Source organism: Podarcis raffonei, chromosome 9 (genome assembly GCF_027172205.1).
Source record: "Podarcis raffonei isolate rPodRaf1 chromosome 9, rPodRaf1.pri, whole genome shotgun sequence".
Taxonomy (NCBI): domain Eukaryota; kingdom Metazoa; phylum Chordata; class Lepidosauria; order Squamata; family Lacertidae; genus Podarcis; species Podarcis raffonei.
Window position 1 is genome coordinate 37,611,495 of NC_070610.1, and position 22,343 is coordinate 37,633,837.

Genomic DNA, 22,343 nt, shown 5'->3' on the forward strand with positions numbered 1-22,343 from the left:
CAAACATTCCAAATAGAAAACTCTTCCCTTTGTAGTTGTCTGCTGTAATAAGAAGTATCCAGGATGTCTGGGCGTGGCAAGAAGCCGGCAAAGCCTGCAATCAAGGCTAAAAAAAAAAGCATTCCAAATATTCCTGCAATGAGTCCAAGAGAATAATTCTCGATGTGTATACTTGTTGCTGGTGCAATTGTAACAGAACTCTGACAATGAGATTTCAATCTCTGTTTCATGAATCTTCTTCTGGTTGGGCCAAAAAGAAGAAGAAGAAGAAGTGTTTGGATTTGATATCCAGCTTTATCACTATCTGAAGGAGTCCCAAAGTGGCTAACATTCTCCTTTCCCTTCCTCCCCCACAACAAACACTCTGTGAGGTGAGTGGGGCTGAGAGACTTCAGAGAAGTGTGACTAGCCCAAGGTCACCCAGCAGCTGCATGTGGAGGAGCGGAGACACGAACCCGGTTTCCCAGATTACGAGTCTACCACTCTTAACCACTACACCACACTGGCAATTCACTGCTCAACCACTGGATGGTTCCTTTTTGGTACATTATTGTCAATGAATTTTTGTAAACCTCATACAGTTATTTACTCTGTGATATATTTCTCTGTATTCCTTGGAAAGTGGTACTGAGCCACCATTTAGCCTCGGAGGCTAACTAGGAAGGCCATCAAAACACAAGGACCTCATTAGGTTCCCCTCTGCTGCCCTATGCAATGAGCCGCTGGATGTTGTTTCTGTTCCAGTCTGTTCCATGGCTGGAGGTAGTATGCTTTTGAATTCCAAGAAGTTGGCTGCTGTGAGAACAGGATGCTGGCCTAGATGGGCCACTGGCCTGATCCAGCAGGCTTTTCATATGTTCTGTGGCTGCACTTGCTGTGTCTCCTAGCCCCACCCTGGGTGGGTCTTGCACTCTTGTCCAATGTGTCTGCTGGCGTGTGGGTCTGCCCAGGGAGCTATATAGATACTATGTCATGTGGACTCTCTTTCTTCCCTTGTGTGTGTTTGCTGAAAAACAGTAGTTGTAAGTGTGGCGTTCGTACGGAGCCCCTGGTCGTCTCACGGACTATTGACCTGTACACCACTAATCCACTGCCACCAACCAGGTCCTCCCTGGTAAATCACTTAGTCTCAGTCAGGTTCTTAAGTTAACGAAGAAGAGTGTAGTTTATTGCAAACACAAATAAACTTTAACTGCATTCAAAACGTTGTTACTCTTTACCTTCTTAGTCTTATTTTATCCTGTCTCTAACTCTTCTACCTCCCCTCACTCAAGAACCAACTGTACTAACTGTCTTTCTAATTCCAACTGTCTGCCAACTGCTTTCCCAACTGCCTTTCCCAACCAACCAACCAACCAACCAACCAACCAACTAACTAAAACCAACCAACCCAAACCTCGGGCTAAGCCGTTTTATAAACAGGTAGTCTCTGCCTCTGGCTTTTCTATTGGTCTACCTATTAACTCTTTCTCTCCCCCTGTACAGACATTTTAAAAAGAATGGGCAAATGCCACAGTAAGGAACACATGTGGACTCAAAGCCTTGCCTGAGAGCATGCCTGCGGACTGGTGGCAATTGGGGTGGTTGCTAGCTGCATCACCATGGCTTAACAGAGTAGGGGGTTCCACGTCGTCATTTTGTGGTGGTGATGGGGTACAATGGGTGTGTCCCAATTGTGCTGAGTTCATTGGCTGCCTCTGTGGGGGAGTGGCATCGCTGAGCCCAGCACAGCTTTGGATTGGTGGGCTGCAGTTTCCAGAGTTTCCAGAGATGCCAAGAGGAGCATTTCCCCAGACACATCACTTTTGTATTTTATGCTAATTTCTCCCTGCCATCCTGGGCAGGGCACACATTGGATGTGGTACCCTGTTTTGCCAGCATAGCAATGGCATATCTCCAGTTCTGGACTAATGTACAGTGGTACCTCAGGTTACATACACTTCAGGTTACATACGCTTCAGGTTACACACTCCGCTAACCCAGAAATAGTGCTTCAGGTTAAGAACTTTGCTTCAGGATGAGAACAGAAATCGTGCTCCGGCAGCGCAGCGGCAGCAGGAGGCCCCATTAGCTTAAAGTAGTGCTTCAGGTTAAGAACAGTTTCAGGTTAAGAACGGACCTCCGGAACGAATTAAGTACTTAACCCGAGGTACCACTGTATTGCTCTGTAAGTTGATTTCAGAAGTGATCGCTCATCTTCTTTGTGTTTTCCATTTAACTAATAGATTTTTTTATACACACACAAACACACACACACAAAACGTTTGGGCCTCTCCATCAGTCGAATTTTCTCATTCGAAAAAGCCGAGGGTTTTTTTTTTTTTTGCGGGGGTCGCACATGAAATCACATCCCAGCCGCCACTCCCGCTAATGATCGTTTTACATAACCCCATGCCCAGAGAAGGGTTCGGCACCGACGGGCTTCGGCCACGAGGTGGCACAGCCTCTCAAACCACCACGCCGACAAAAATCCGGATTGCAGAAGCATTTCAGAAACTGTCTCCCACACCCGAGAGCTCTTCCCAGCCCCTTTCCTCCCCGCTCCCCCTCCTTCCCTGCAGTTTCCATACTTAATTACATTTATTTCGGAATTACTAGGCAACCCACCTCCAGATGTGCAGCTTAAAGGTGAGGCGCGTGTGCTGGGATCTTCACATCCCGCACCGCACACCGTCATGTGATAGTGGGAGAATAAGGTGGAGTTCAGCTTTAAGGGGGACGCCTCCTGCTCCGCTCACCCAATCTTCGGGATCCGTGGTGGGCAAATGCCAGCGGGTCTGTCCTTCTTTTGCCTTTCGCTTCCCAAGTCAGCCGTCTCTTATCCTCTCGCTTCAGCACTTAGGATGGTGCTTGGAAGAAAGGAAGAATGCAGGTGAGAGACTCTTTTGTGGCTGTTATTATCCTTTTTTTTTTAAAAAAAAGCCAGCGGATCTCTCCCCACCCCCTAAAGGCGTTTACCTGTTCCCATCTGCACATTGGACGGAATGACCGTGCCCGCGAAACGAGCGATCTCCCCAATCTGACGCGTGCTAGACCCGGGCTTCGCAAGAATGGGAAGAGAACCGCTTCGAGCGTAGTTGTCGAGCCGATCCGAGGCAGCGCCGTCGGACGCGCCTGTTGGGCATCTTGTAAGGGGCGCATCTCAAGCCACCAAAACTTCCGAAAAGATCGGAGAGAGAGGGAGGGAGAGGGAGAGAAGGAGGGGAGAAGGGGGCTTTTTCTTTTTTGCTGGAAGAGAGAGGAAAGAAGCTGTGAGTAGAGCCGAAGGCTGTTCTGTAGGTCTTCAAGCCAGCCGATGCCGAAAAACTGGGGAGAATCTGTCAGCAACGGCGAAGGGCGAAAGGGCGGGCAGAGGCGCGGAGCGCTTCGCAGAAGGACCTAGGCGCGCGATCTCTGGCCCCTTTCATCCGCGCGCCTGGCTCTCCCAGCCAGGAGGAATGTAAACATAGGGAAGAAGCTGGTATACAGGGAGGAAAGGAGGGGAATTGTAGGGGGTTGGGGTCCCCCAGCCCATTGCAAAGCAGGAATCTCAGCTAAAGCATCCATGACAGATGGCCATCCAGCTTCTGCTGGAAGTGAGAGTCTTTTCGGGTTAGGGTAACCCGCTGAAGGGAAGTGGGACCGCTCTTTTCGTCGAAAGGGACAACAGTGGGAAGCCTGTGTAGTCCTTCAGATGTGGTGGGGCTCGGCCTGCCCTCCTCGCCGGCCAGCATCCCCAGTGGTCAGGGGTGATGGGCGTTGGAGACATTTGGAGGTTCCCCGTCCTTCTCCAAGCCTTTATTTTCCAGAAAGTATACGGAAGGGGTAGTAAATACCCCGCTGAACCTTGACCCTTAGGAATCTTCGGCAGACGCAGCAGCTATGGCTGCAGGGAGTCGCCTGTAGTTAATGTTTAGGGCAGATCCGGACTGGAGGGTCCGATTGGAGAGACGCGGTGGGATGGGACGGGGTGGGTGTCAAGTTACAGCCGGTCGGCTCAGGAGCGCACGAGGTCTCCAGGAGACCCGGGGGGCGGGGAGGACAGCATTGTGGGTAATGTTGTATTAGAAAGGAAGGCGATCGTGGCAAATAAATGACCCCCGTTTTCCCAGAACCAAGAGACAGAGGAGGCTCAGGTCTCCTCCGCAGAAAAAGCGCAGATGGAATTAGAGCAGATGAAACGAACTAGCCACGTCTCCTCAATTCCCACGAGGGGGTCCGTCGTTGGTGGAGGGTTCTCCCCATGTTAAGTGGGGGCTTTTGTTGCATGAAAGCAAAGAGGCTCAAACAATGGAAGACAATTGGAGGAAGACGGCCTGACGTCTGCTGCACTCCACAGACTGGTCGTGAGGATGAATCGGATTGAAGCCGGTTTAGATCCCACTTCCCTAACCTCCCTTGGTTGCGTCCACACACAGACAGGCGGATCCTAGCCCCCTCCTCCCTCCTCTAAGGGTGCTGTTTTAGCTTCCCAGGATTCAGGAGCCATGCAAGGCGTGGGAGAGGGGGTTGGGGGAGATGCTGACTTAATGTGGGAGCTTCTTAAGGGCTGAAGAGGAAAATTGGAAGTCTTGCATTCCCTGCCTCCCCTCAACACACACACACAGCGTTCTGGCCGATGCACTTGACTATGTCTAGTCTCATCCTATGTATATTTTTTCCCATTGAGTTCAATGAGCATATTCCCATGGAAGGGTACATCGTTTGCAACCTGACATCTCATCCTCAATGTGTGAAGGCAGACAACTTAATAATAATAATAGGCCTCTCCCAACAACAATAGTATAAATGTATTCAGAAGATTTCAACAGATTTTTTCTAAGTGTTTTAAGAGTAGGGAGTTGGGTGTGCGTGTTTGTTTGGAATCAAGTCTCACTGAGTCAAAAAGTTTGCCATGCATAGAAGCCAGTTCCTCAGCTCCCCATCCTATGTCCTTTGGCTTAACTGGTTTCTGGATCGGGCTATATTGGGGTCCGTGTAAGTTTTCTGTCTACACCTCCTGCTTTTTGCCCTTTTAATGAAGCAGAAAGGGTTGCAGTTTGGTCAGTGACTGTGATCCTCTTGAGCTATGTTTTGACATAGGAGCCAACTCCTAGGGGCCAAGGTCCCTTCTCTCCCTCATAAAATATTTGAGCCCCTCCCCATCCCCATCAATGGACATTGCCATTCAAATGGTGTGCATGTGTGTGTCTTGTGATCGATTATGCCCCCCAATATTGTATTCAAGTTGGCACCCCTGTGTTCTGATGTGAGGATTTGCCTGTGTCTGGGTCAGAAAGGTTTATCAAGATTCCCTTTCAGGAATAGGCTCTTGCCTGGCAGTCCAGCCTTTGCTCGGGGCAATCAACTTTGGAAAGTTTTGATAGATGGGAAAGAAGGCAGGGTGTGAATATTAAACACCAGCATGATCTTAACCATGCCTTTCCTTACTTAACAGTGCAATCCTGTTCTACTGGGAACAACTGGGTTCAATGAGGCTAACTCTCAGTTAAGTGGTACAGGAATGCATTCCAAAGAGGCAGTTCCGTTCCCTCTTATCTGACAGCAAGCCCCACTGAAGTAAAAGAGGATTGCACCGTTGTTGTTGTTGCAGCACTATTAGTGTGTTTAGGGTGGCACCTATGCAGCCTGATACCAAAGTTTAAGTTTTTCCTGAATTCCTGGCACCAGCAGTATTAGAATTTAACAAAGGCTTGGGGTGTTAGAAGCAGGAAATAGCCAGATTCTGTGTGTGCATTAGGCCTAACCCCTGTGATTAGGCTGTGTGCGAGACAATGCTAATCCAAGGGAATCAACATAAATTAAGTGTTAATTAAGTCAGACGCATCCCCTTTGAGATGGCAGCCTGGGGGTAATATAGCAGAACACAGGATCAAAGCGAGTGGGACATCTCCTCTGCCTGTGTTGCAAAAAGCCAGGGAGAGAATAGAGAGTTAGGAGTAATGTGGGCTTCATGCAGAGTGTTGTAGAGTTATTCAACAGAATTAGTAAGCAGTGGGCTGGAGAGAGAGGCAGAGAAATGGCAGGTGTCTGTTTAAATCCAATGCTGCTGCCCTCCAGCTTAGATTCAGGTTGTATATATATGTAAATGAACTACATTCTTCGCTGTGCCTCATTTCCAAAGGAAACACAGGTCCTGTGTAAATGCTCAGTCCCCTGGAATCTTGACTGCTGTGGAGATTGGGGTCATGTGTAACAGTATGTAAGGCTGCAAAACTAATCATACTTAGCTAGGAAGTAACTTACTCCATGGGTCCTAGAAGGAGGATAGTTTTCCAATGAAAGAAATCTTAACTGATTAATCATGGGCTCTTCCACACCAGTTTACTGTGTGTTTGCAGCTGTTTGCATTCACATTTAATTTGTGTTGTCCACATGATGTTACCCTTGAACAATGCCCATCTTAATGCTTCTGCTTGTAAATTCAGGCTCACCTGATACTGGAATAATGCAAATTCCCTTCCAAACCACTCCACTCGGGATCACTTATTATTATTTGTTTTTGTGATTGTGGTTGATTGGAGCGATTGCCACTTTCTGCTCTTCCCCTTCCCATACCCAGTACTTCTTCATTGCTTTCATTTCTTTTGTGGCCGTTCTTGTAACTATTTCCAGTGTGCTCCGCAAAGGCTGTTTTCCTTTCTTTCTTTTGCACAAAATCAGAAAACGGAATGAACGAATTTGCTTTTGCACACTTCTTGGGTGGGGTGGTGAAATGTTTATTAAAAACAAGGCTCATGCATCTACCTGCACACATGCCCTGACAGTACTTAACTGGCATAATAGTATCAACCAGTTGGAAGACAGGGACAAGCACAGAACAGCTACAGGCATGAACAGGAAGAACTGAAGCTGCACCTCATATACAAATTCAGGTATGTGCAGGTGTGGGCAGCCCCCATCTAATTCAAATAGAGGGGAAGTGTATTAGCAGCTAAATAATGTGCAAACATGGAAAAAGCCCAAAATGAGTTTTAATTGATTGATTATTCAATATGCATAAAGGAGAGAAAAAAATAAGGGAATAATATGCCCTATTCATTTTTAGATGATGATACATGTATTGTTGCAGCAAGCATCACTGAGAAGACGCATTCCCTCTTCTCTGTCACACAGAAGGGAATACCTCTTCTAATATATAGATGCTTCATATTTACTAATTTACTAATATACTAATTTGCTAATAAAAACAGCAGATGACAAGCACCATCTTAGACAGGGAAGGGGAACCTGTGTTCCTGCAGATTTTCGTGGATTCCGGCTCCAGCCAGCATGTCCAATGCTCAGGGATGGGTGTTGGAGCCGGAATCCACGAAAATCTGCAGGAACACAGATTCCCCTTCCCTGTCTAAGATGGTGCTTGTCATCTGCTGTTTTATTAGTAAATTCTGTCATCCATTTTATCAATTTTGTTGTGCAAATTGTTGTTGTTGTTAAGAAAACTCTACCTGAACCATATGCGTGTCCTCTGAGCCCCTTCTCTGTTTGCCCTGTCTGAGAAAGCTTTGGAGGGTGGCAGCAGTAGAGAGGGACTTGTCTTTGTTCCTCCCTGACATCCCCAGATCTCCAGACTGTGACACGCTGTCCTAGAACTGACATTGACATATTTTTGGCACCACATTAAGACTTTTCTCTCCACCTAGGCATTTGATGGAATGTTGTTGTTGTTGTTGTTTAGTCGTTTAGTCGTGTCCGACTCTTCGTGACCCCATGGACCAGAGCACGCCAGGCACTCCTGTCTTCCACTGCCTCCCGCAGTTTGGTCAAACTCATGTTGGTAGCTTCGAGAATATGACCCAGCTAAGCAAAGATTTCTATTGCTACCAGTCTAGGTTGCTGATAAAGCCCCCATCCCATTTGGAATATGGTGTTCATTTTATGTTCTGATCAATTGTTTAACTTTTGGTGGCTTTTGTTTTTACAAATGCATGTTTTAAAACCTGGCTGTAAAACCTGGCTGTAAATTGCAGAGGGGCCATTAGGTGAATAAAAAATTAAATAAATTAACAACAAGATCAAAATTATTATTATTATTATTATTATTATTTAAACCTGATGGTCAGTAAGTTAGGGGAACCTTTTTAGCTGACCAATATATTTTAATGGATTCATCATGCTGATAAAATTCGCTAAACTTGCAGCCCTGTTTCTGATTAAACATGTTTAGGATCACACCACATGTTTCTAAAATGAGGGATGTTGGCACATGAATGCAACTCCACCATCTAGCCTGGAAGCTCTTCCTCTTAGCTCTAGATGCATAGATGAGGTGCCTTTTATACAATACGATACGATAATCTTTATTGTCATTGTCCCATACAGAACAATGAAACTGAAAAAATCTACATCAGACATTCAGAAACCAACAAGCCTGCTATCCCAGCCTGGTTAACCCCCTAAAAACTCTGATACTCCATAATTAAATACAATATATTCCCACAGAGACTACCTTATACTGTGTTTAAAACCAAAATCACATTTGGATAAAAACTGTTTCTCAGGCGGCTAGTCTTTATAACCCTGTGCCTTCTTCCAGAAGGCAGAAGCTGAAAGAGATAATTTCCGGGGTGCGTACTATCCTGCACTGTCTCTGCAGCTTTCTTATGCATAGCTGTCAACTTCCCCCTTTTCTTGCGAGGAATCCTATTCAGAATAAGGGAATTTCCCTTTAAAAAAGGGAAACGACAGCTATGTTCTTATGACACCTGGAGCATAGATTTGATCCAAGGTGGGAAGAGTGCACCCAGTTATTCTCTCTGCAGTCTTTACAACCCTGGACAGCATTGTTTTTCCCCCTGACTGTGCAGCTCCCAAACCACACACACAGACCATAAGTTAATACACTCTCAACAGTACAATGGTAGAATGCCATCAACAGGTCCTTTGAGAGATTATTTTTCCGGAGCATTCTCAGAAAATATAACCTCTGCTGTGCTCTCTTCATCAGGTCTTTACAGTTTCCCCCCCCAGGTTAGGTCTTCTTTTAAATGGAGAAGCTCACCTTTTCTCCATGCTGAGAGGCTCTGCTTTCTAGTCCAAGTCTAAGTCCTGTTATTGAAACCTTGCTTGGGCGCTTGGTTCATCTTACCTCCTGTGTTAGGCTTCCTGTTAAAAAAAACAGACACACCACAGTGGCAGACCCTCCAAGTGTCCCTATTTTCCAGAGACAGTCCCGGATTTACAGAAGCCATCCTGGTTTCTGATTTGATCCCTGAATGTCCCACTTTTCTTTAGGATGTCCCTATTTTTATTGGAGAAATGTTGGACGGTATTTGATGTTGGAGTTATTTGACCCGCATGCTGTCTGAAGGCAATCCTGCACAGTGGTACCTCGGGTTACATATGCTTCAGGTTACATACGCTTCAGGTTACAGACTCCGCTAACCCAGAAATAGTGCTTCAGGTTAAGAACTTTGCTTCAGGATAAGAACAGAAATCGTGCTCTGGTGGCGCGGCAGCAGCAGGAGGCCCCATTAGCTTAAAGTGGTGTTTTGGGTTAAGAACAGTTTCAGGTTAAGAACAGATCTCCAGAACAAATTAAGTACTTAACCTGAGGTACCACTGTATAGGGAAGGGTTTTTTTTTAATGTTTAATGTTTTATTAGGTTTTTATATATGTTGGAAGCTGCTCAGAGTGGCTGGGGCAACCCAGTTAGATGTGTGGGGTATAAATAGTAAAATTATCATTATGGAGTGAGACGTCTCTATTTTCAACAGAGAAATGTTGGAGGGCATGCAGTGGATGCTGGTGAATGATAACCTCACTGGTTGAAATGCCATGTCTTCTTCTACCACACTTCCACTATTGTAGCTTTCATGTTTGCCATCTATGTTGCATTTGCTGACCACGAGAAATGAAGCTAGTTTGTTTATCAGAACTCAGAGGAAAGTAACAGGGCAGCCAGCAAGCTCCAAAGACCGTTGAAGCTGGTTTGGGCTTAAGCTGGTGGGGAAGCTCAGGCTTAGGGGCTGAATGTAGGCCTCCCTATCTAATCCTCAGGACTCTTCCCTCCCCTCCGTAAGCCTCAGAACCTCACCAGTTTTGCTCCGTTCTCTCACAAGTACTTTTGCCTGGCTGAAATGTGCCTTCCTTGAAAGTTGATAGGGCCTGAATGGAAGTGTGTGTGTGTGTGTGTGTGTGTGTGTGTGTGTGTGTGTGTGTGAAACTGTGACTCTTCTAGTATGGCTGGAATGTATTATTTTATTCCCTTCTTCCTTTCCAGCTGTACAGTGGTACCTCAGGTTACATACACTTCAGGTTACAGACTCCGCTAACCCAGAAATAGTACCTCGGGTTAAGAACTTTGCTTCAGGATGAGAACAGAAATCGTGCTCTGGTGGCGGCGTGGCAGCAGCGGGAGGCCCCATTAGCTAAAGTGGTGCTTCAGGTTAAGAACAGTTTCAGGTTAAGAACAGACCTCTGGAACGAATTAAATACTTAACCTGAGGTACCACTGTATTTGCTTCTCACCCCACTGGACAGCAGTCAGGTTTCTGTTAGCACCAGCTCCCCTTTTAAGCACAGGCAAGGGGCTGAGGAGGAGAGGCTATGGGCCAGGTTGGAGAGACCCACAGGCCACCTCTGGCCCACGAGCTAAAGGTTCCCCATCTGTGATATAAGCCAATGAAAAGTAGGTGCTCTTATGGATCAAGGCTGTGGGCTGCCTTGGTAAACTCAGCCTTCAGCTCAAGCCTTTCCATTTAAGGGGAAACTTAAGTTGCATGAAGAGGTTTCAGAAGAGGGGGGAAATACCCCACAAGGCTTTGCGGTCTATTGATTGCATCAAATGTGGGTCAATTAATTGCTGGTTTAAGTTTCCATTGATTCCATCTTTCTATCCTGCCTCTTCATAAATGGCAAGAGATTGCTCTGTTGTGTGTGTATTTGAGTTCCATGGATAAATATTGATTTGCTCTTTCCCTCAAATCCTCTTTAATTTTGAATCCTTTTCGTTTTGTTCCTGTCTCCTCAGTGGCTGCCCTATCCCTGCTAGACAGCAGTTCTGCCAGAGATGAAAGCAACCAGGGTAGCTTATTTGTGCTCGCCCCCCCTACTGTTCTTCCAGGGGCCAGCTGGAATATTAACTAGGGAAGGAGACTGCTTTCAAGAACCATTGGAGTAACTCTGCTCCAATTCACTGAGCGCTTGTCCCTTGGTAGCTGAAAAGAGCATAGCCAAAAGGATTATTATTTTTTAAGTGGGAGTAAAGGGGAGTAAAGAAAAAGAAAGAGGTTCAGAGGAGGTCACAACACAAAATATATATATGGTGGAGGTTGACCCATTAGGATGAATGGGGCACCAGCCTCACTCTGCCCTCAGTCAGTCCCCACCTGCCTGCATGCTTACTTACTTAGAAGCACTCCAGGGGGTAGCACTGACTGTCAGAATCCTGCCCCTTGTAGCACTCAGCAGGGAGGAGGATGGGAACAAAACTATCATCATCAGGCTCTGCCTATTGGTCTCCTTGCCTTCTGTCCCAATGGGCACCAGTCACCACTGACTAGATCAGTGCCAAACCCAATGGCAAGTTAAATGTGTCTCTCTCTGAAGCCGTGCTTGGAATTCTCCACTTTAAAAGTGTGTGGGGCATGATCCAGCTCAGAAAAACAATATGGCTTTGTTTTTTGTTTTAAAGGTAGCGGGGGTGGGGTGGGGGCTTGGTAGGGAAAAGGTTCAGAAAGAAAGGGTTAACTCTCCCCTCCCCCTCAGGCTGTGATCCCAGTCCAGATTGTGGGTGGCTTAGGGAGGCTGGTTTGTGGGGGGGGGGGAGAGAATCCAAAGCACAAAGCACAGGATTTGTGCTGTGGTGGTTCGTGAGGTGGATGGAGAATGTAGCATCCTCTCACCACTGTGTAGGGGCCTGACAAGGTGGCAGCAAGCTCCAAGGAGATCTGGGGGGCGGGGTGTGTGTGTGACAGCCACTCAGGTGCTTATCACAGCTAATTAGATCCTTGAGCTGAAAGTATAGCTCCATTATATCTGTCTGTCTGTCTGTCTGTCTGTCTATCTATCTATCTATCTATCTCTATCTATCTATATCTATCTATCTATCTATCTATCTATCATCTATCTATCTATCTATCTATCTATCTATCTATCTATCATCTATCTATCTATCATCATCTATCTATATCTCAGGCATTTACAACTAGTCTATTGCATCGTGCCCTTCTGTCTTTGAGATCTCATGCAGGCAGGCAGAAAGGAGGCAAACCCATAAGGTTTACCACACCTCTAGTGGACCATCATATATATCTACTGCCCTGTGTTCAGCTGGGTCGGTCACAAGTCATTTTAACCCCTCTCCTTAGAGTCACTTTAAAATGTTTTCAGTTTTGTATGTGCATGGAATTTATTCTGAACCGTGCTGCTCCACTGACATTTGCTGTACGTTACAATATAAAGAACAGGAACAAATTTAAAAACAAAAGAAACCTGTAGCAACATCTATTGGAATGAAATACTTAGCAATTAACTTCAATCATCTGAACCTATATCTGTACGCAGAATTCTAGGCGCTTGTCATTTTAACCCTGCAGCGCATGTCAAACTTCATGCTTTTGCAATGTGACTGAAGAACCAAGGAATACATCTTGATCATGGTCTTTGAATTCTGGGGACATTAGGTAGGCAATGTGGTGACCCAATGTTGGACTACAACTTCCATCAGCCCCAGCTGGGATGGTGAATGGTCAGAGGTGATGGGAGTTGTATTCTGTGACAACCTCTGCAGGGCACCACATTGGCTAATCCTGCATTAGGATGATATTGAAGGGCAAGGAGTCTTCACCTTTGAGAGAACTTTCATGAGCTCTCAGCCTGACTGGTGGCTGGAAATTTTTCAGTGGGCTGGCCCCCTCCATTTGATTTCTTTGAGGATTGAGCTTCTCACAGTGACCTGCAATATTATTCCTAATGTGAATGAGATTGATGATTGCTTAGTGTTTCTCTGCTCCATGACCTTTCCAAATGAATAAGTGCTTTGAACTGGCCAAGAATGTGTTATGTGTTGTTTTGTTAGTACTCAAGAAGTACTCGGTTTGATCATTAAACTGTGTTTACTGCTGGAATCTCGTATGCTCTGGGTCTATAGAAATGTTCCTATATGTGACCGTGCAGTCTGAATTCCAAATTATGGCAGCTAAACCCTTGAACTGAGTGTCAGAAAATAATGCAGATGAATGTATCATGGAATCATTCTTAATCATAACTCATCTGCGGGTTTATGCTGGCACAATGATAGATTTCCTGTTGAGGCTCTCTTATGTTAGGCTGTGCTATTGTAACCTTAGACACACTTACTTGGCAGAAAATTGCATTTCAGCTCAGTAGTACTTACTTCTGAGCAGGGTTGTGTCAAGTTTAAGAGGCCCCAGAGCATTACCCAAAAATGTTTATTATTTCAACAGAAAGGACAATGAAAATTGAAACAACACGCTTTTATATTTGCAGACATTCCACCACATAGGCAAGGAGGCAGCCAAAAACGAAACAATCTAACTAAAACGAATATTTTTGCAATAAGCCTTTTTGCATGTGGAATAACTTTCAGTGAAGCTGCCTTATGATTTCTTAGTTAGCATATTTGAAGACTTTGTGTTCCAGCAACGCAAGAACACTTATAACACTTATTCACTGGAAGAAACAACACAACATGCACTAGGTGTGTTCTACACATGACATCAAAATTAAATCACTTCCATGATTTTTTTAAAAAAAGAACCTTTGAAATGAGACATGAGACTAATTTATGATTAGGCCAAATATTTTCTGCAGTCAAGCCTGGTATGGTCTGCCACCAGTGCTCTTTGACGGCTTATGGACACCTGGCCGAATGAAATTTTGATATTAATTGTGGTTATTTCTGTACGTGATATGACCAATAATTGCATAGTTATTAAGTATATACACAACAGAACAATAATGTCTGGTTTCAGAATTTCTTCACCCTGCTCCTTTTGATTTTGAAATAATGTATGTAAAAGTTGAAATTTAGTATCTAGGGGGTGCTAAACTGCAGCTTACTTAGCTTGTGTGTTAATCCAGCACTGCTTCTGGGTAAACATGCTTAACATTGGGCACTAAAACTAGCAGCATGTGTAGATCTCCCGTGGTTATTGTCTCAAAGTCCTTGGGAACACGCACCCAGGAACGACTTTCAGCCAGATGCCTGTGAGTCAACCCGATATTGCTTGTTGTCTTTGGGTGCAGTGCATTGCAATTAAGCTTTATGCAAAGAGGAATCCTTTCTCTGGGTACAAAGATGTAGGTCTAATTAATATTGTCTCTGTGCAGGGCAGGGGAGCTTTGCATGTGGGCGTTCAGTTGTTGTAGGATTCTAGTGCCCATCAGCATGGCCAATGGTTAGGGATGATAAGAGTTGTACTCCAATGCAATCTGGAGGCACCATAGGTTAGCCACGCCTGCTGTAGGGAATGACAAGTTGGATCATCTTAAAAAATCCTGGTTGTGGGCAGGCCCTCAATACAGCTCCACCCCACCCCCCAGTGTAGGTGGAGTGAGGTCTTCCACGCCAGGGTGGCATCACAATCATCCCAGGCCTCCTTGGCCAATCACTTTGAGAGAGGTGATTGTGTGTGGGGGTGGGGGTGGTATATGAGCGGCAGCGCATCGTGTGCTGTGCACCTGCTTCGTGCTGCCGAACACCCATCCACCCGCCCTTTTATTTTAGGTGTCCTCTGGCCTTGCTTTGGACTTTGGTTGGTCACCTGTCTTGGGACGGGGGCCAGGTAGGAATTTTTCCATTTGGCAGACTGGCATTGGCCACATGGTTTTCACCTACCTCTTAGCAATCGTCACAACTTTGTAAGGTTTGGCGGTTAGGCATTGGCTTATTGATGTGGGAGGGGGGGAGGGCAGGTCAGCCATCGCCTGCCCCTCCATGTCCAAGGGTATTCCGTTAAAGGAATCCGGGGCCTGGATCTTGTCCGAAGTCCACTTGAGGGGCTAGGGCCATGCCAGGCCTCTGGGAACATGGAGGAGAGCTACAGGCGGGTTCCCCCAATGTGGTACCTCTTTCGGTGGTTTACCCTTTCATGACTCCCTGCAAGGTGGGCAGGAGTCAGATATAGTCTATTGCCAATGCCTAAGCCAATACATTTACTGTAATCAATAAAGTTGTGGCCTAAATTTTGCCCATTAAACTTAAACCAAAATTCTGTGTTAGTGTGAATTTATTTCTTATGGGGGGCTGGCTTGGGGCCTTGACACGCAACTGATAACCCTACAGTCCCTTCTGAATATTACCTCAGCAGTGAAAATTCAGGTTTAAACAGCCACTACATAATAGAAAACAATAGCCTATTCCTGGCAGTGAGGAGGAATAAATATTCCCACTGTGATTAAGAAGGTCCCTGGTTTTCCAATAAAGTACAAAACACCTCCCTCCATTTCTGAAAACCCAAGAAAAATCCATGTGCATTATTTTTGCCTTTGCAGGTTGTGCATTATTGATGGCATGAACATTTCTGTGGCAGCTTCTGCTGGGAGCCTGTTCTTTGTGTAAGGAGAACAACATTAACGCCTTGAATGTGCTTCTGAGAAACCGATTGCCGTTTCAGACCACTGTTCAGCGTGGGCCCAGATTGTTGTGTGCGTGTGGGGAAACCCAACATGAATTCATCACTTCTTTCCTCGGCAGGAAACTATTCCATTCAGAATGTCTCAAAGGAGGCTTCTGAACTCGTTCACTTTGAGGATGAAGACTGTCACGTGCCTTTGGCGATGGTGTTCACCTTGGCTCTGGCTTACGGGGCCGTCATCCTTCTGGGCATCTCTGGGAACCTGGCCTTGATCATCATCATCTTAAAACAAAAGGAGATGCGCAACGTGACTAACATCCTCATTGTCAACCTTTCCTTTTCGGACCTCCTCATCACCATCATGTGTCTTCCCTTCACCTTTGTCTACACCTTAATGGACCACTGGGTCTTTGGTGAGGCCATGTGCAAGCTGAACCCTTTTGTGCAGTGCGTCTCCATCACAGTCTCGGTTTTCTCTTTGGTCCTCATTGCTATTGAGCGCCACCAGCTGATTATCAACCCGCGTGGCTGGAGGCCAAACAACAGACATGCCTACATAGGGATTGCTGCGATCTGGACTCTAGCGGTGGCTTCATCTTTGCCTTTCCTGGTGTATCACATACTGACCGACGAACCTTTCACCAATCTAACAATAGAGGAATACAAAGGGAAGTACGTGTGCTTGGATTCCTTTCCACTGGAGGCAATCAGGCTCGCGTATACCACAGCTCTCTTGGTGATACAGTACTTGGGACCCCTTTGCTTTATATTTATTTGCTACTTAAAGGTAAGAGAGAATCTTGTTTTCGTGATGTGTCTTACCCGTTCTTTGTTTCCTCCAAAGAAATGCCTGTAGGATCCACAGTTTTAGGTTACACAGTTGTTTTTGAATTTTTGTTTTCCCGCAGATATACATGCGCTTAAAAAGGAGGAGCAACATGATGGATAAGATGAGAGACAATAAATACCGATCCACTGAAACGAAAAGGATCAACATCATGCTCATCTCGATTGTGGTGGCCTTTGCGGTGTGCTGGCTCCCTCTGACCGTTTTTAACACAGTCTTTGACTGGAACCATGAAATTCTACCTGTTGCTTCTTGCAGCCACAATTTGCTGTTCCTGATCTGTCACCTCACGGCTATGATCTCTACCTGCGTGAACCCCATCTTTTATGGGTTCCTCAACAAAAACTTCCAGAGGGATTTGCAGGTTTTCTTTCGCTTCTGCGATTTCCACCCTAGGGATGATGACTACGAGACGATAGCCATGTCCACCATGCATACAGACATTTCAAAGACCTCTTTGAAGCAAGCGAGCCCCATTGCATTTAAGAAAATTAGTGACAGTGACGATGAAAGACTATAGCTCCCAAAGCTCCCGCAACAGATGATATAGTTTCAGGGATCAAGCACAATGCTTTAAAGAAGTCAATATCTTCCCCTCTCCCTCACTGAGGAACTTTAAACTGTCACTTTCATTTCTGTGGTTCAACTGCTGCTGGTCCCTATCCCCTTTTTGCTGCTTGTAAAAACCAGAGTAAATCTATCTAATCCCTAATATATAATGAAAGTTGGGTCTATTTCTGCTTCATCAAAAGAACGTTTTTGAGTCTTTTTCTTTGTGCATTGATACATTTCTGCCTTTAAATTTGTTAACTGTATTTATTTAAAAGAGTATATATTAATTGGGAATGCATACTATTTCCAGGGGGGGGAGGTGTTACCCCTTCTTTCCCCAGATTTTATCCTCCCTGCCCAAAGAATACTTGCAGGTATACCTGGAAAGACTGTAGCTCAGTGGTAGAAAATATACTTTTCATTGTAGAAGTTCCCAGGTATCTATCTGTGCCATTTCCAAGTAGGACTACTTCTGCCTGAAATCTTTGAAATCCTCTGCCAGTTAGTATTGAAAATAGTTAGACAGATGGGCCAGCTGTCTCGACTTGATAACTATCTATATTCCTATGTATCTGTTCCCCATACTAAGCAATTAGAAAAAAATGGGACCCCCCCCAATATCATTACTGTAGGAATGGGGGAAATAAATGTTTTCAGAGGAATGGTAGTAAATGGGGTAGATTACCATGGGCCCCCTACCCCACATAAGACTCAAGCCTTTAGCATAAACCCACTTCTAAACAGAATCAGGCCATTCTGCTTTGAGCAGCTGTTTTGCAGCAGAATCCTAACCATGTGTTAACTCAGAAGCAAGGATTTCAGCCTTAGTCTTAGAAAATACCTTCCTGTGTCAGAAGCAACAGACTGCCATTGAAGTATTACTCCAAAACCTGCAGATTATACTTAAATTTACACGATTCGCTAACTGCGTCTGAGTTATTTAAAGGTGTGTGTAATTCAAAATGAAAAATGAACAGGATTAACAGAACTAAATAGCCAGTCGTGGACCCAGTCCAGCCTAGGATTAGCACTTTAAGGCCCCGATGTTAAGCACACATGCAAGGGGAGTAAATCACCCTGGCTAAGCGGCACCTTCCTCTAGGTAAGGATTGTTAGGATTACACATCACACCCTTTAGCATCCATGGGGTGGGATGTGTAATCCTAACTATTATTTTAATATCTATACTGGTGATAGTTGGTTACATGCTTAACACCCTCTCTCGTAAGTCACTGGGTCTTAAAATTGTGCAGTTCATACACACAGTAACTTTGACAGCAGTATCCACAAATATATTTGACTGAGTTTTGTAAAGAAACTACCTGTACCCGTATATTTTTCCCCACAGGGTAACTAGCAGCTTAAATGTCTGTGTGGGTGTTTAATTGGGAAAATGAGGCAGGGAGCAAGGTTTATCACTCCTGAGCCCAGTCCCACAGCCCTGATTAGAGTCTCCTGACCCCACAGCTGCCATTAAAGTCCTTTTCTTTAAAACAAAAAAACAGAGCAGGAGTTCTGGTCCCAGGTCTCCTAATGCCACATCTAGTTGTATCCCAAGGGCAGCTCAATTTACACAAATGTACACAGGGACAAAGCACACTGAGATGGTAAATTAGGACTTAAGTCCTAATTCTGAGGCGCCACATTTGATTAACTCAGTATGCAGGCTGACTCACGACCTAATAGGCAGTATTAGCCACTGTTATTGTTTCTAAGCATCTCAGGTTATTACATAAAATATGTTCCAGTGACTTGATACCATTCGTAGTCATTAGCCTAATTCGGTAGCATAATTATGCTCATGGTCTGTGACCAGATTTTCATGGTTTAACCGTCTTGAAAGGTAGTGGCAGCGACTGCATCCATTGTGATTTCTGACTGAAAACTAACTTGATTATTTGAGGCTCTTTGTTGTCTGGCAGCTATGGTGCACCATAGCAATCTACACAAGCCAGGGCTGTCTCATTCACATAAAACTGGGGAAATGTTCAGGGCTGTAGCCACAAGGTAGACAGCACCCCATAAAATAAAAAGAGGAAATGGAATGCCTAGGTGTGCTGCTCTGGAAAACCCTCCCCTATCAACCTGTCCTTCAGAAGCATTTCTCTTTTTTTAACCAACAACACCTTGATGAAGGGGTTTCCTTGTCACACATTGGAAATGATATCTACTCTTTTTCTTTTGGCTTTCGATGGCTTTCCCACCCTCCCTATGCAACTGCTGTTGATCCTCTGCTTTTAAAATACGAACAAAGCAATCCTAAAGCTGGCCAAAGGCCTGCTAAGGGACCATTTGAAGTGGTGCAAGTGCTTTTCTGTGGTGATGTACCTTACCCGAGAAGATGCTAAGATCTGTGGGCACAGATACCCACTGGTGTTAAGCGTGAAAGAGGGCAGGTAGAATGTGGATAATTTGGGGGGGGGGAGGGCTTAGAGCAGGCATCCTCAGACTCGGCAGCCCTACAGCTGTTTTGGAACTACAAAACAATTCCCATCATCCCTGACCACTGGTCCTGTTAGCTAGGCCCAAAACAGCTGGAAGGCCGAGTTTGGGGGTGCCTGGCTTAGAGACACAAGATCCAAGGTCGCCTCATTTTGCTGACATGCCCCTGAAAAGGGCAAAGAACTATACCAGCCCTGAAGATGGCATAGTGATTCCTCCCTCCCTCACTGATATCAGTTGAAGGGAATGAACAACCAAACCAAACCAAATGGTGGTGGAAAGCTGACGCTGGCAGGGTTTTTGACATGGCAGAGCAACCACCATGAAATAAGCTGGTGGGGCTGTGGATATGGCAGAGCAGTCACCATAAAACCTCACCACCACCAATAAGACTGCAAGGCAAGCTAAATAGACCTTTTATTTGTGGCCATGTAAAGAAAAAACACACACACATACATCTAGTATTTTATTCCAGTAGCTCCTTAAGAAATAAACTGATATTTTCCTCGCAGTTTGTTTGTCAATGAGAGCCCTTTACTGGGCTAACTGACAAGGAGGGTTGCCCCCCCAAGTTACATCCTTATATAACCCTTTTTTGAAGTCACACCCTCATAATAAAAGGTAATGCTGCTACATAACTATAAACATATTAGGCTACTTTAGTTAGATTCCAACTGTTCTGCATTGATTTCCCCATAACTGACATCTTTTTAGGCCTCCTCAGCGCAAAATGTCTTACGCAGCAGCTTGGCTGGCGTGTGCACCTGTAGCATCACCCCCCCCCCCCCGCAACACTGAAGTGATTGGGCCATCACCACCTCACACAAAACTCAGAGCTTGGTTGGGCTCTTGCAGAGCTTTGGATTGCAGGGTAACAATGTATTGTACAGTCTTGTAGATAACTATATTATATTAGAAGGCTTTCTGGTGTTCAGTATATATAGTTACAGAGTTGGGTTGTGGGATCTGTGTTGACATAAATTTATTGAAGCAAATGGAAAGACACTGTTTTCTTACAGCTGTTAAAATTTCTATATATTGATTGTGCCTGTCAATTCAATAATCACCAAGGGTCCAGGTCAGGCATTCGTTCTTGTTCTTGTTATTATCCATGCAGTGACCAAGGAATTTAGTATAAGTAACGGACATACTTGTACCAATAATGATGATGAACTTTATATATTATTATAAATTTGCCAAGAATAAATGCCTATGAGATTAAAATACTTAACTTTTCTCCAGTGTCTTGAAAAATCTCAAACTAAATTGTGCCTTGTGCAATATTTTGAACAATGCATTCATACAGTGCAAAAATCATACAGTAGGTCCTTGTACTAACATCAGTCCAGTTATCATTTCATTGTGTTCTCAATACTGTACATAAAATGTAGACCAATGTACATTGCTGATTTGTTCTTTGTGACATTTTGATCAACTCACAAATATTGGCTCTTCATTCTGCAAACAAAGTCATTAATTCTGATAGCCACAGTCAGGGGGAAACCGCTGGTTCCATCCATCCATGTCTGTATTTCAAATTTCAAAGAACATTTAGGCTACAAACTAGTCAAATGTGAAGCCCAGTCCCATCCAGGTTTATTCTGATGCAAGAACCACTAATTTCATGGGGGCTTACTCCCAGTCTGGTGTGCATTTGATTTCGGCCTCAAACCACACTGAAGTTTTATAGATTTCATTAGTTTCGTTAGGTATTTGTTTAGGCTACAATAGGCTATCACAGGACAGTTATAGCATGCCAGGGCTTTTATTTATCATTGCTGTTATGAATTATTGTGTTAGCATCCCAGAGAGAGCCATTAGTATTATGAGTAGAATAGAGCAACTAGCAGTTGCTGGATTTTTGTCTCTGCACTAATAATCTCTTGTTTATTTATCCTCATTTAAAAACCATTTACCTTTCTCAGCTTATTTTGGAGTGCAGCATGCTATGCCTAGAATCCGAAGAAATGTTCACAGTAGCCCAGTGGAATTTTGTGTCTTTCAGCAATTGACACACACATGCCACAAACAGTGTTGCTGCAAAGTGCTTTTGAAATTCCTGTGGGTTTCCAAAGCAATTTGCCGTTACAGCCTACCTTATGCTCACACAGCTAGTTTCACAGTGCGTTGGTTATATTTCTCACAAGTGGCACAATGTTAAAACACTCCCAACAGCAAATCCACTGCACTATATCAGATCCCCCAGAGAGGCACTTTGCAGAATAGGCACTTTCCAGAGCTCCATGGCACTCAAAAGCTGCAGGTACTGAATGGGTCTTAATTTAGGTCCTGCTTGCAAGGCAGAGGGAGGGTTATGTCATGAGTGGTGATTGCTTGGGTGTAGAGCTGGTGGCACTGTGGGTTAAACCACAGAGCCTAGGGCTTGCTGATCAGAAGGTCGGTGGTTTGAATCCCTGTGACAGGGTGAGCTCCCATTGCTCGGTCCCTGCTCCTGCCAACCTAGCAGTTTGAAAGCACGTCAAAGTGCAAGTAGATAAATAGGTACCGCTCCAGCGGGAAGGTAAACGGCATTTCAGTGCGCTGCTCTGGTTCGCCAGAAGCAGCTTAGTCATGCTGGCCACATAACCCGGAAGCTGTACGCTGGCTCCCTCGGCCAATAAAGCGAAATGAGCGCCGCAACCCCAATCGGCCACGACTGGACCTAATGGTCAGGAGTCCCTTTACCCTTTACCTTTAGAGCTGGCCTAAGACATTTTGCCTCCTGAGGTGAAAGACAAGATGGCGCCCTCTCGCATCCCAGGTACCAGACCAAACCAGATTGGTAACTGAATCTTACTTCAACACAGCTGAGGGAACAGCATCCTCCACCACACTTGAGGACACTAGGCTAGTTTCGGTGATCCAGGGCAGGTCAGACAGGTTCACACAGCTCTGTATTTCAACTCACCACCATTCATTGCCCCCATTACCTGTCGTCTCACTCTGCTGGGCCTAGTAAAATCCCACCTCTGGGTTCAGT

At 45.1% G+C, this 22,343-nt stretch overlaps 1 protein-coding gene across 3 annotated transcripts; it reads left to right on the forward strand.

Moving 5' to 3' along the window:
* The first annotated feature begins 926 nt into the window (after window positions 1–926).
* On the forward strand, window positions 927–20,765 carry NPY1R (neuropeptide Y receptor Y1). Of its 3 annotated transcripts, none has more exons than XM_053402943.1 (3): window positions 927–1,422; window positions 15,440–16,309; window positions 16,431–20,765. In XM_053402943.1, exons 2-3 carry the CDS (start codon window positions 15,614–15,616, stop codon window positions 16,887–16,889), a joined length of 1,155 nt encoding a protein of 384 aa, XP_053258918.1. In that variant the 5' UTR covers window positions 927–1,422; window positions 15,440–15,613; the 3' UTR covers window positions 16,890–20,765. The 3 variants fall into 3 exon arrangements, with proteins under 3 accessions (XP_053258918.1, XP_053258917.1, XP_053258919.1); XM_053402942.1 differs by lacking the exon at window positions 927–1,422 and adding an exon at window positions 2,453–2,872 and having other exon boundaries at window positions 15,642–16,309; XM_053402944.1 differs by lacking the exon at window positions 927–1,422 and adding an exon at window positions 2,765–2,872.
* Window positions 20,766–22,343: the final 1,578 nt, after the last annotated feature.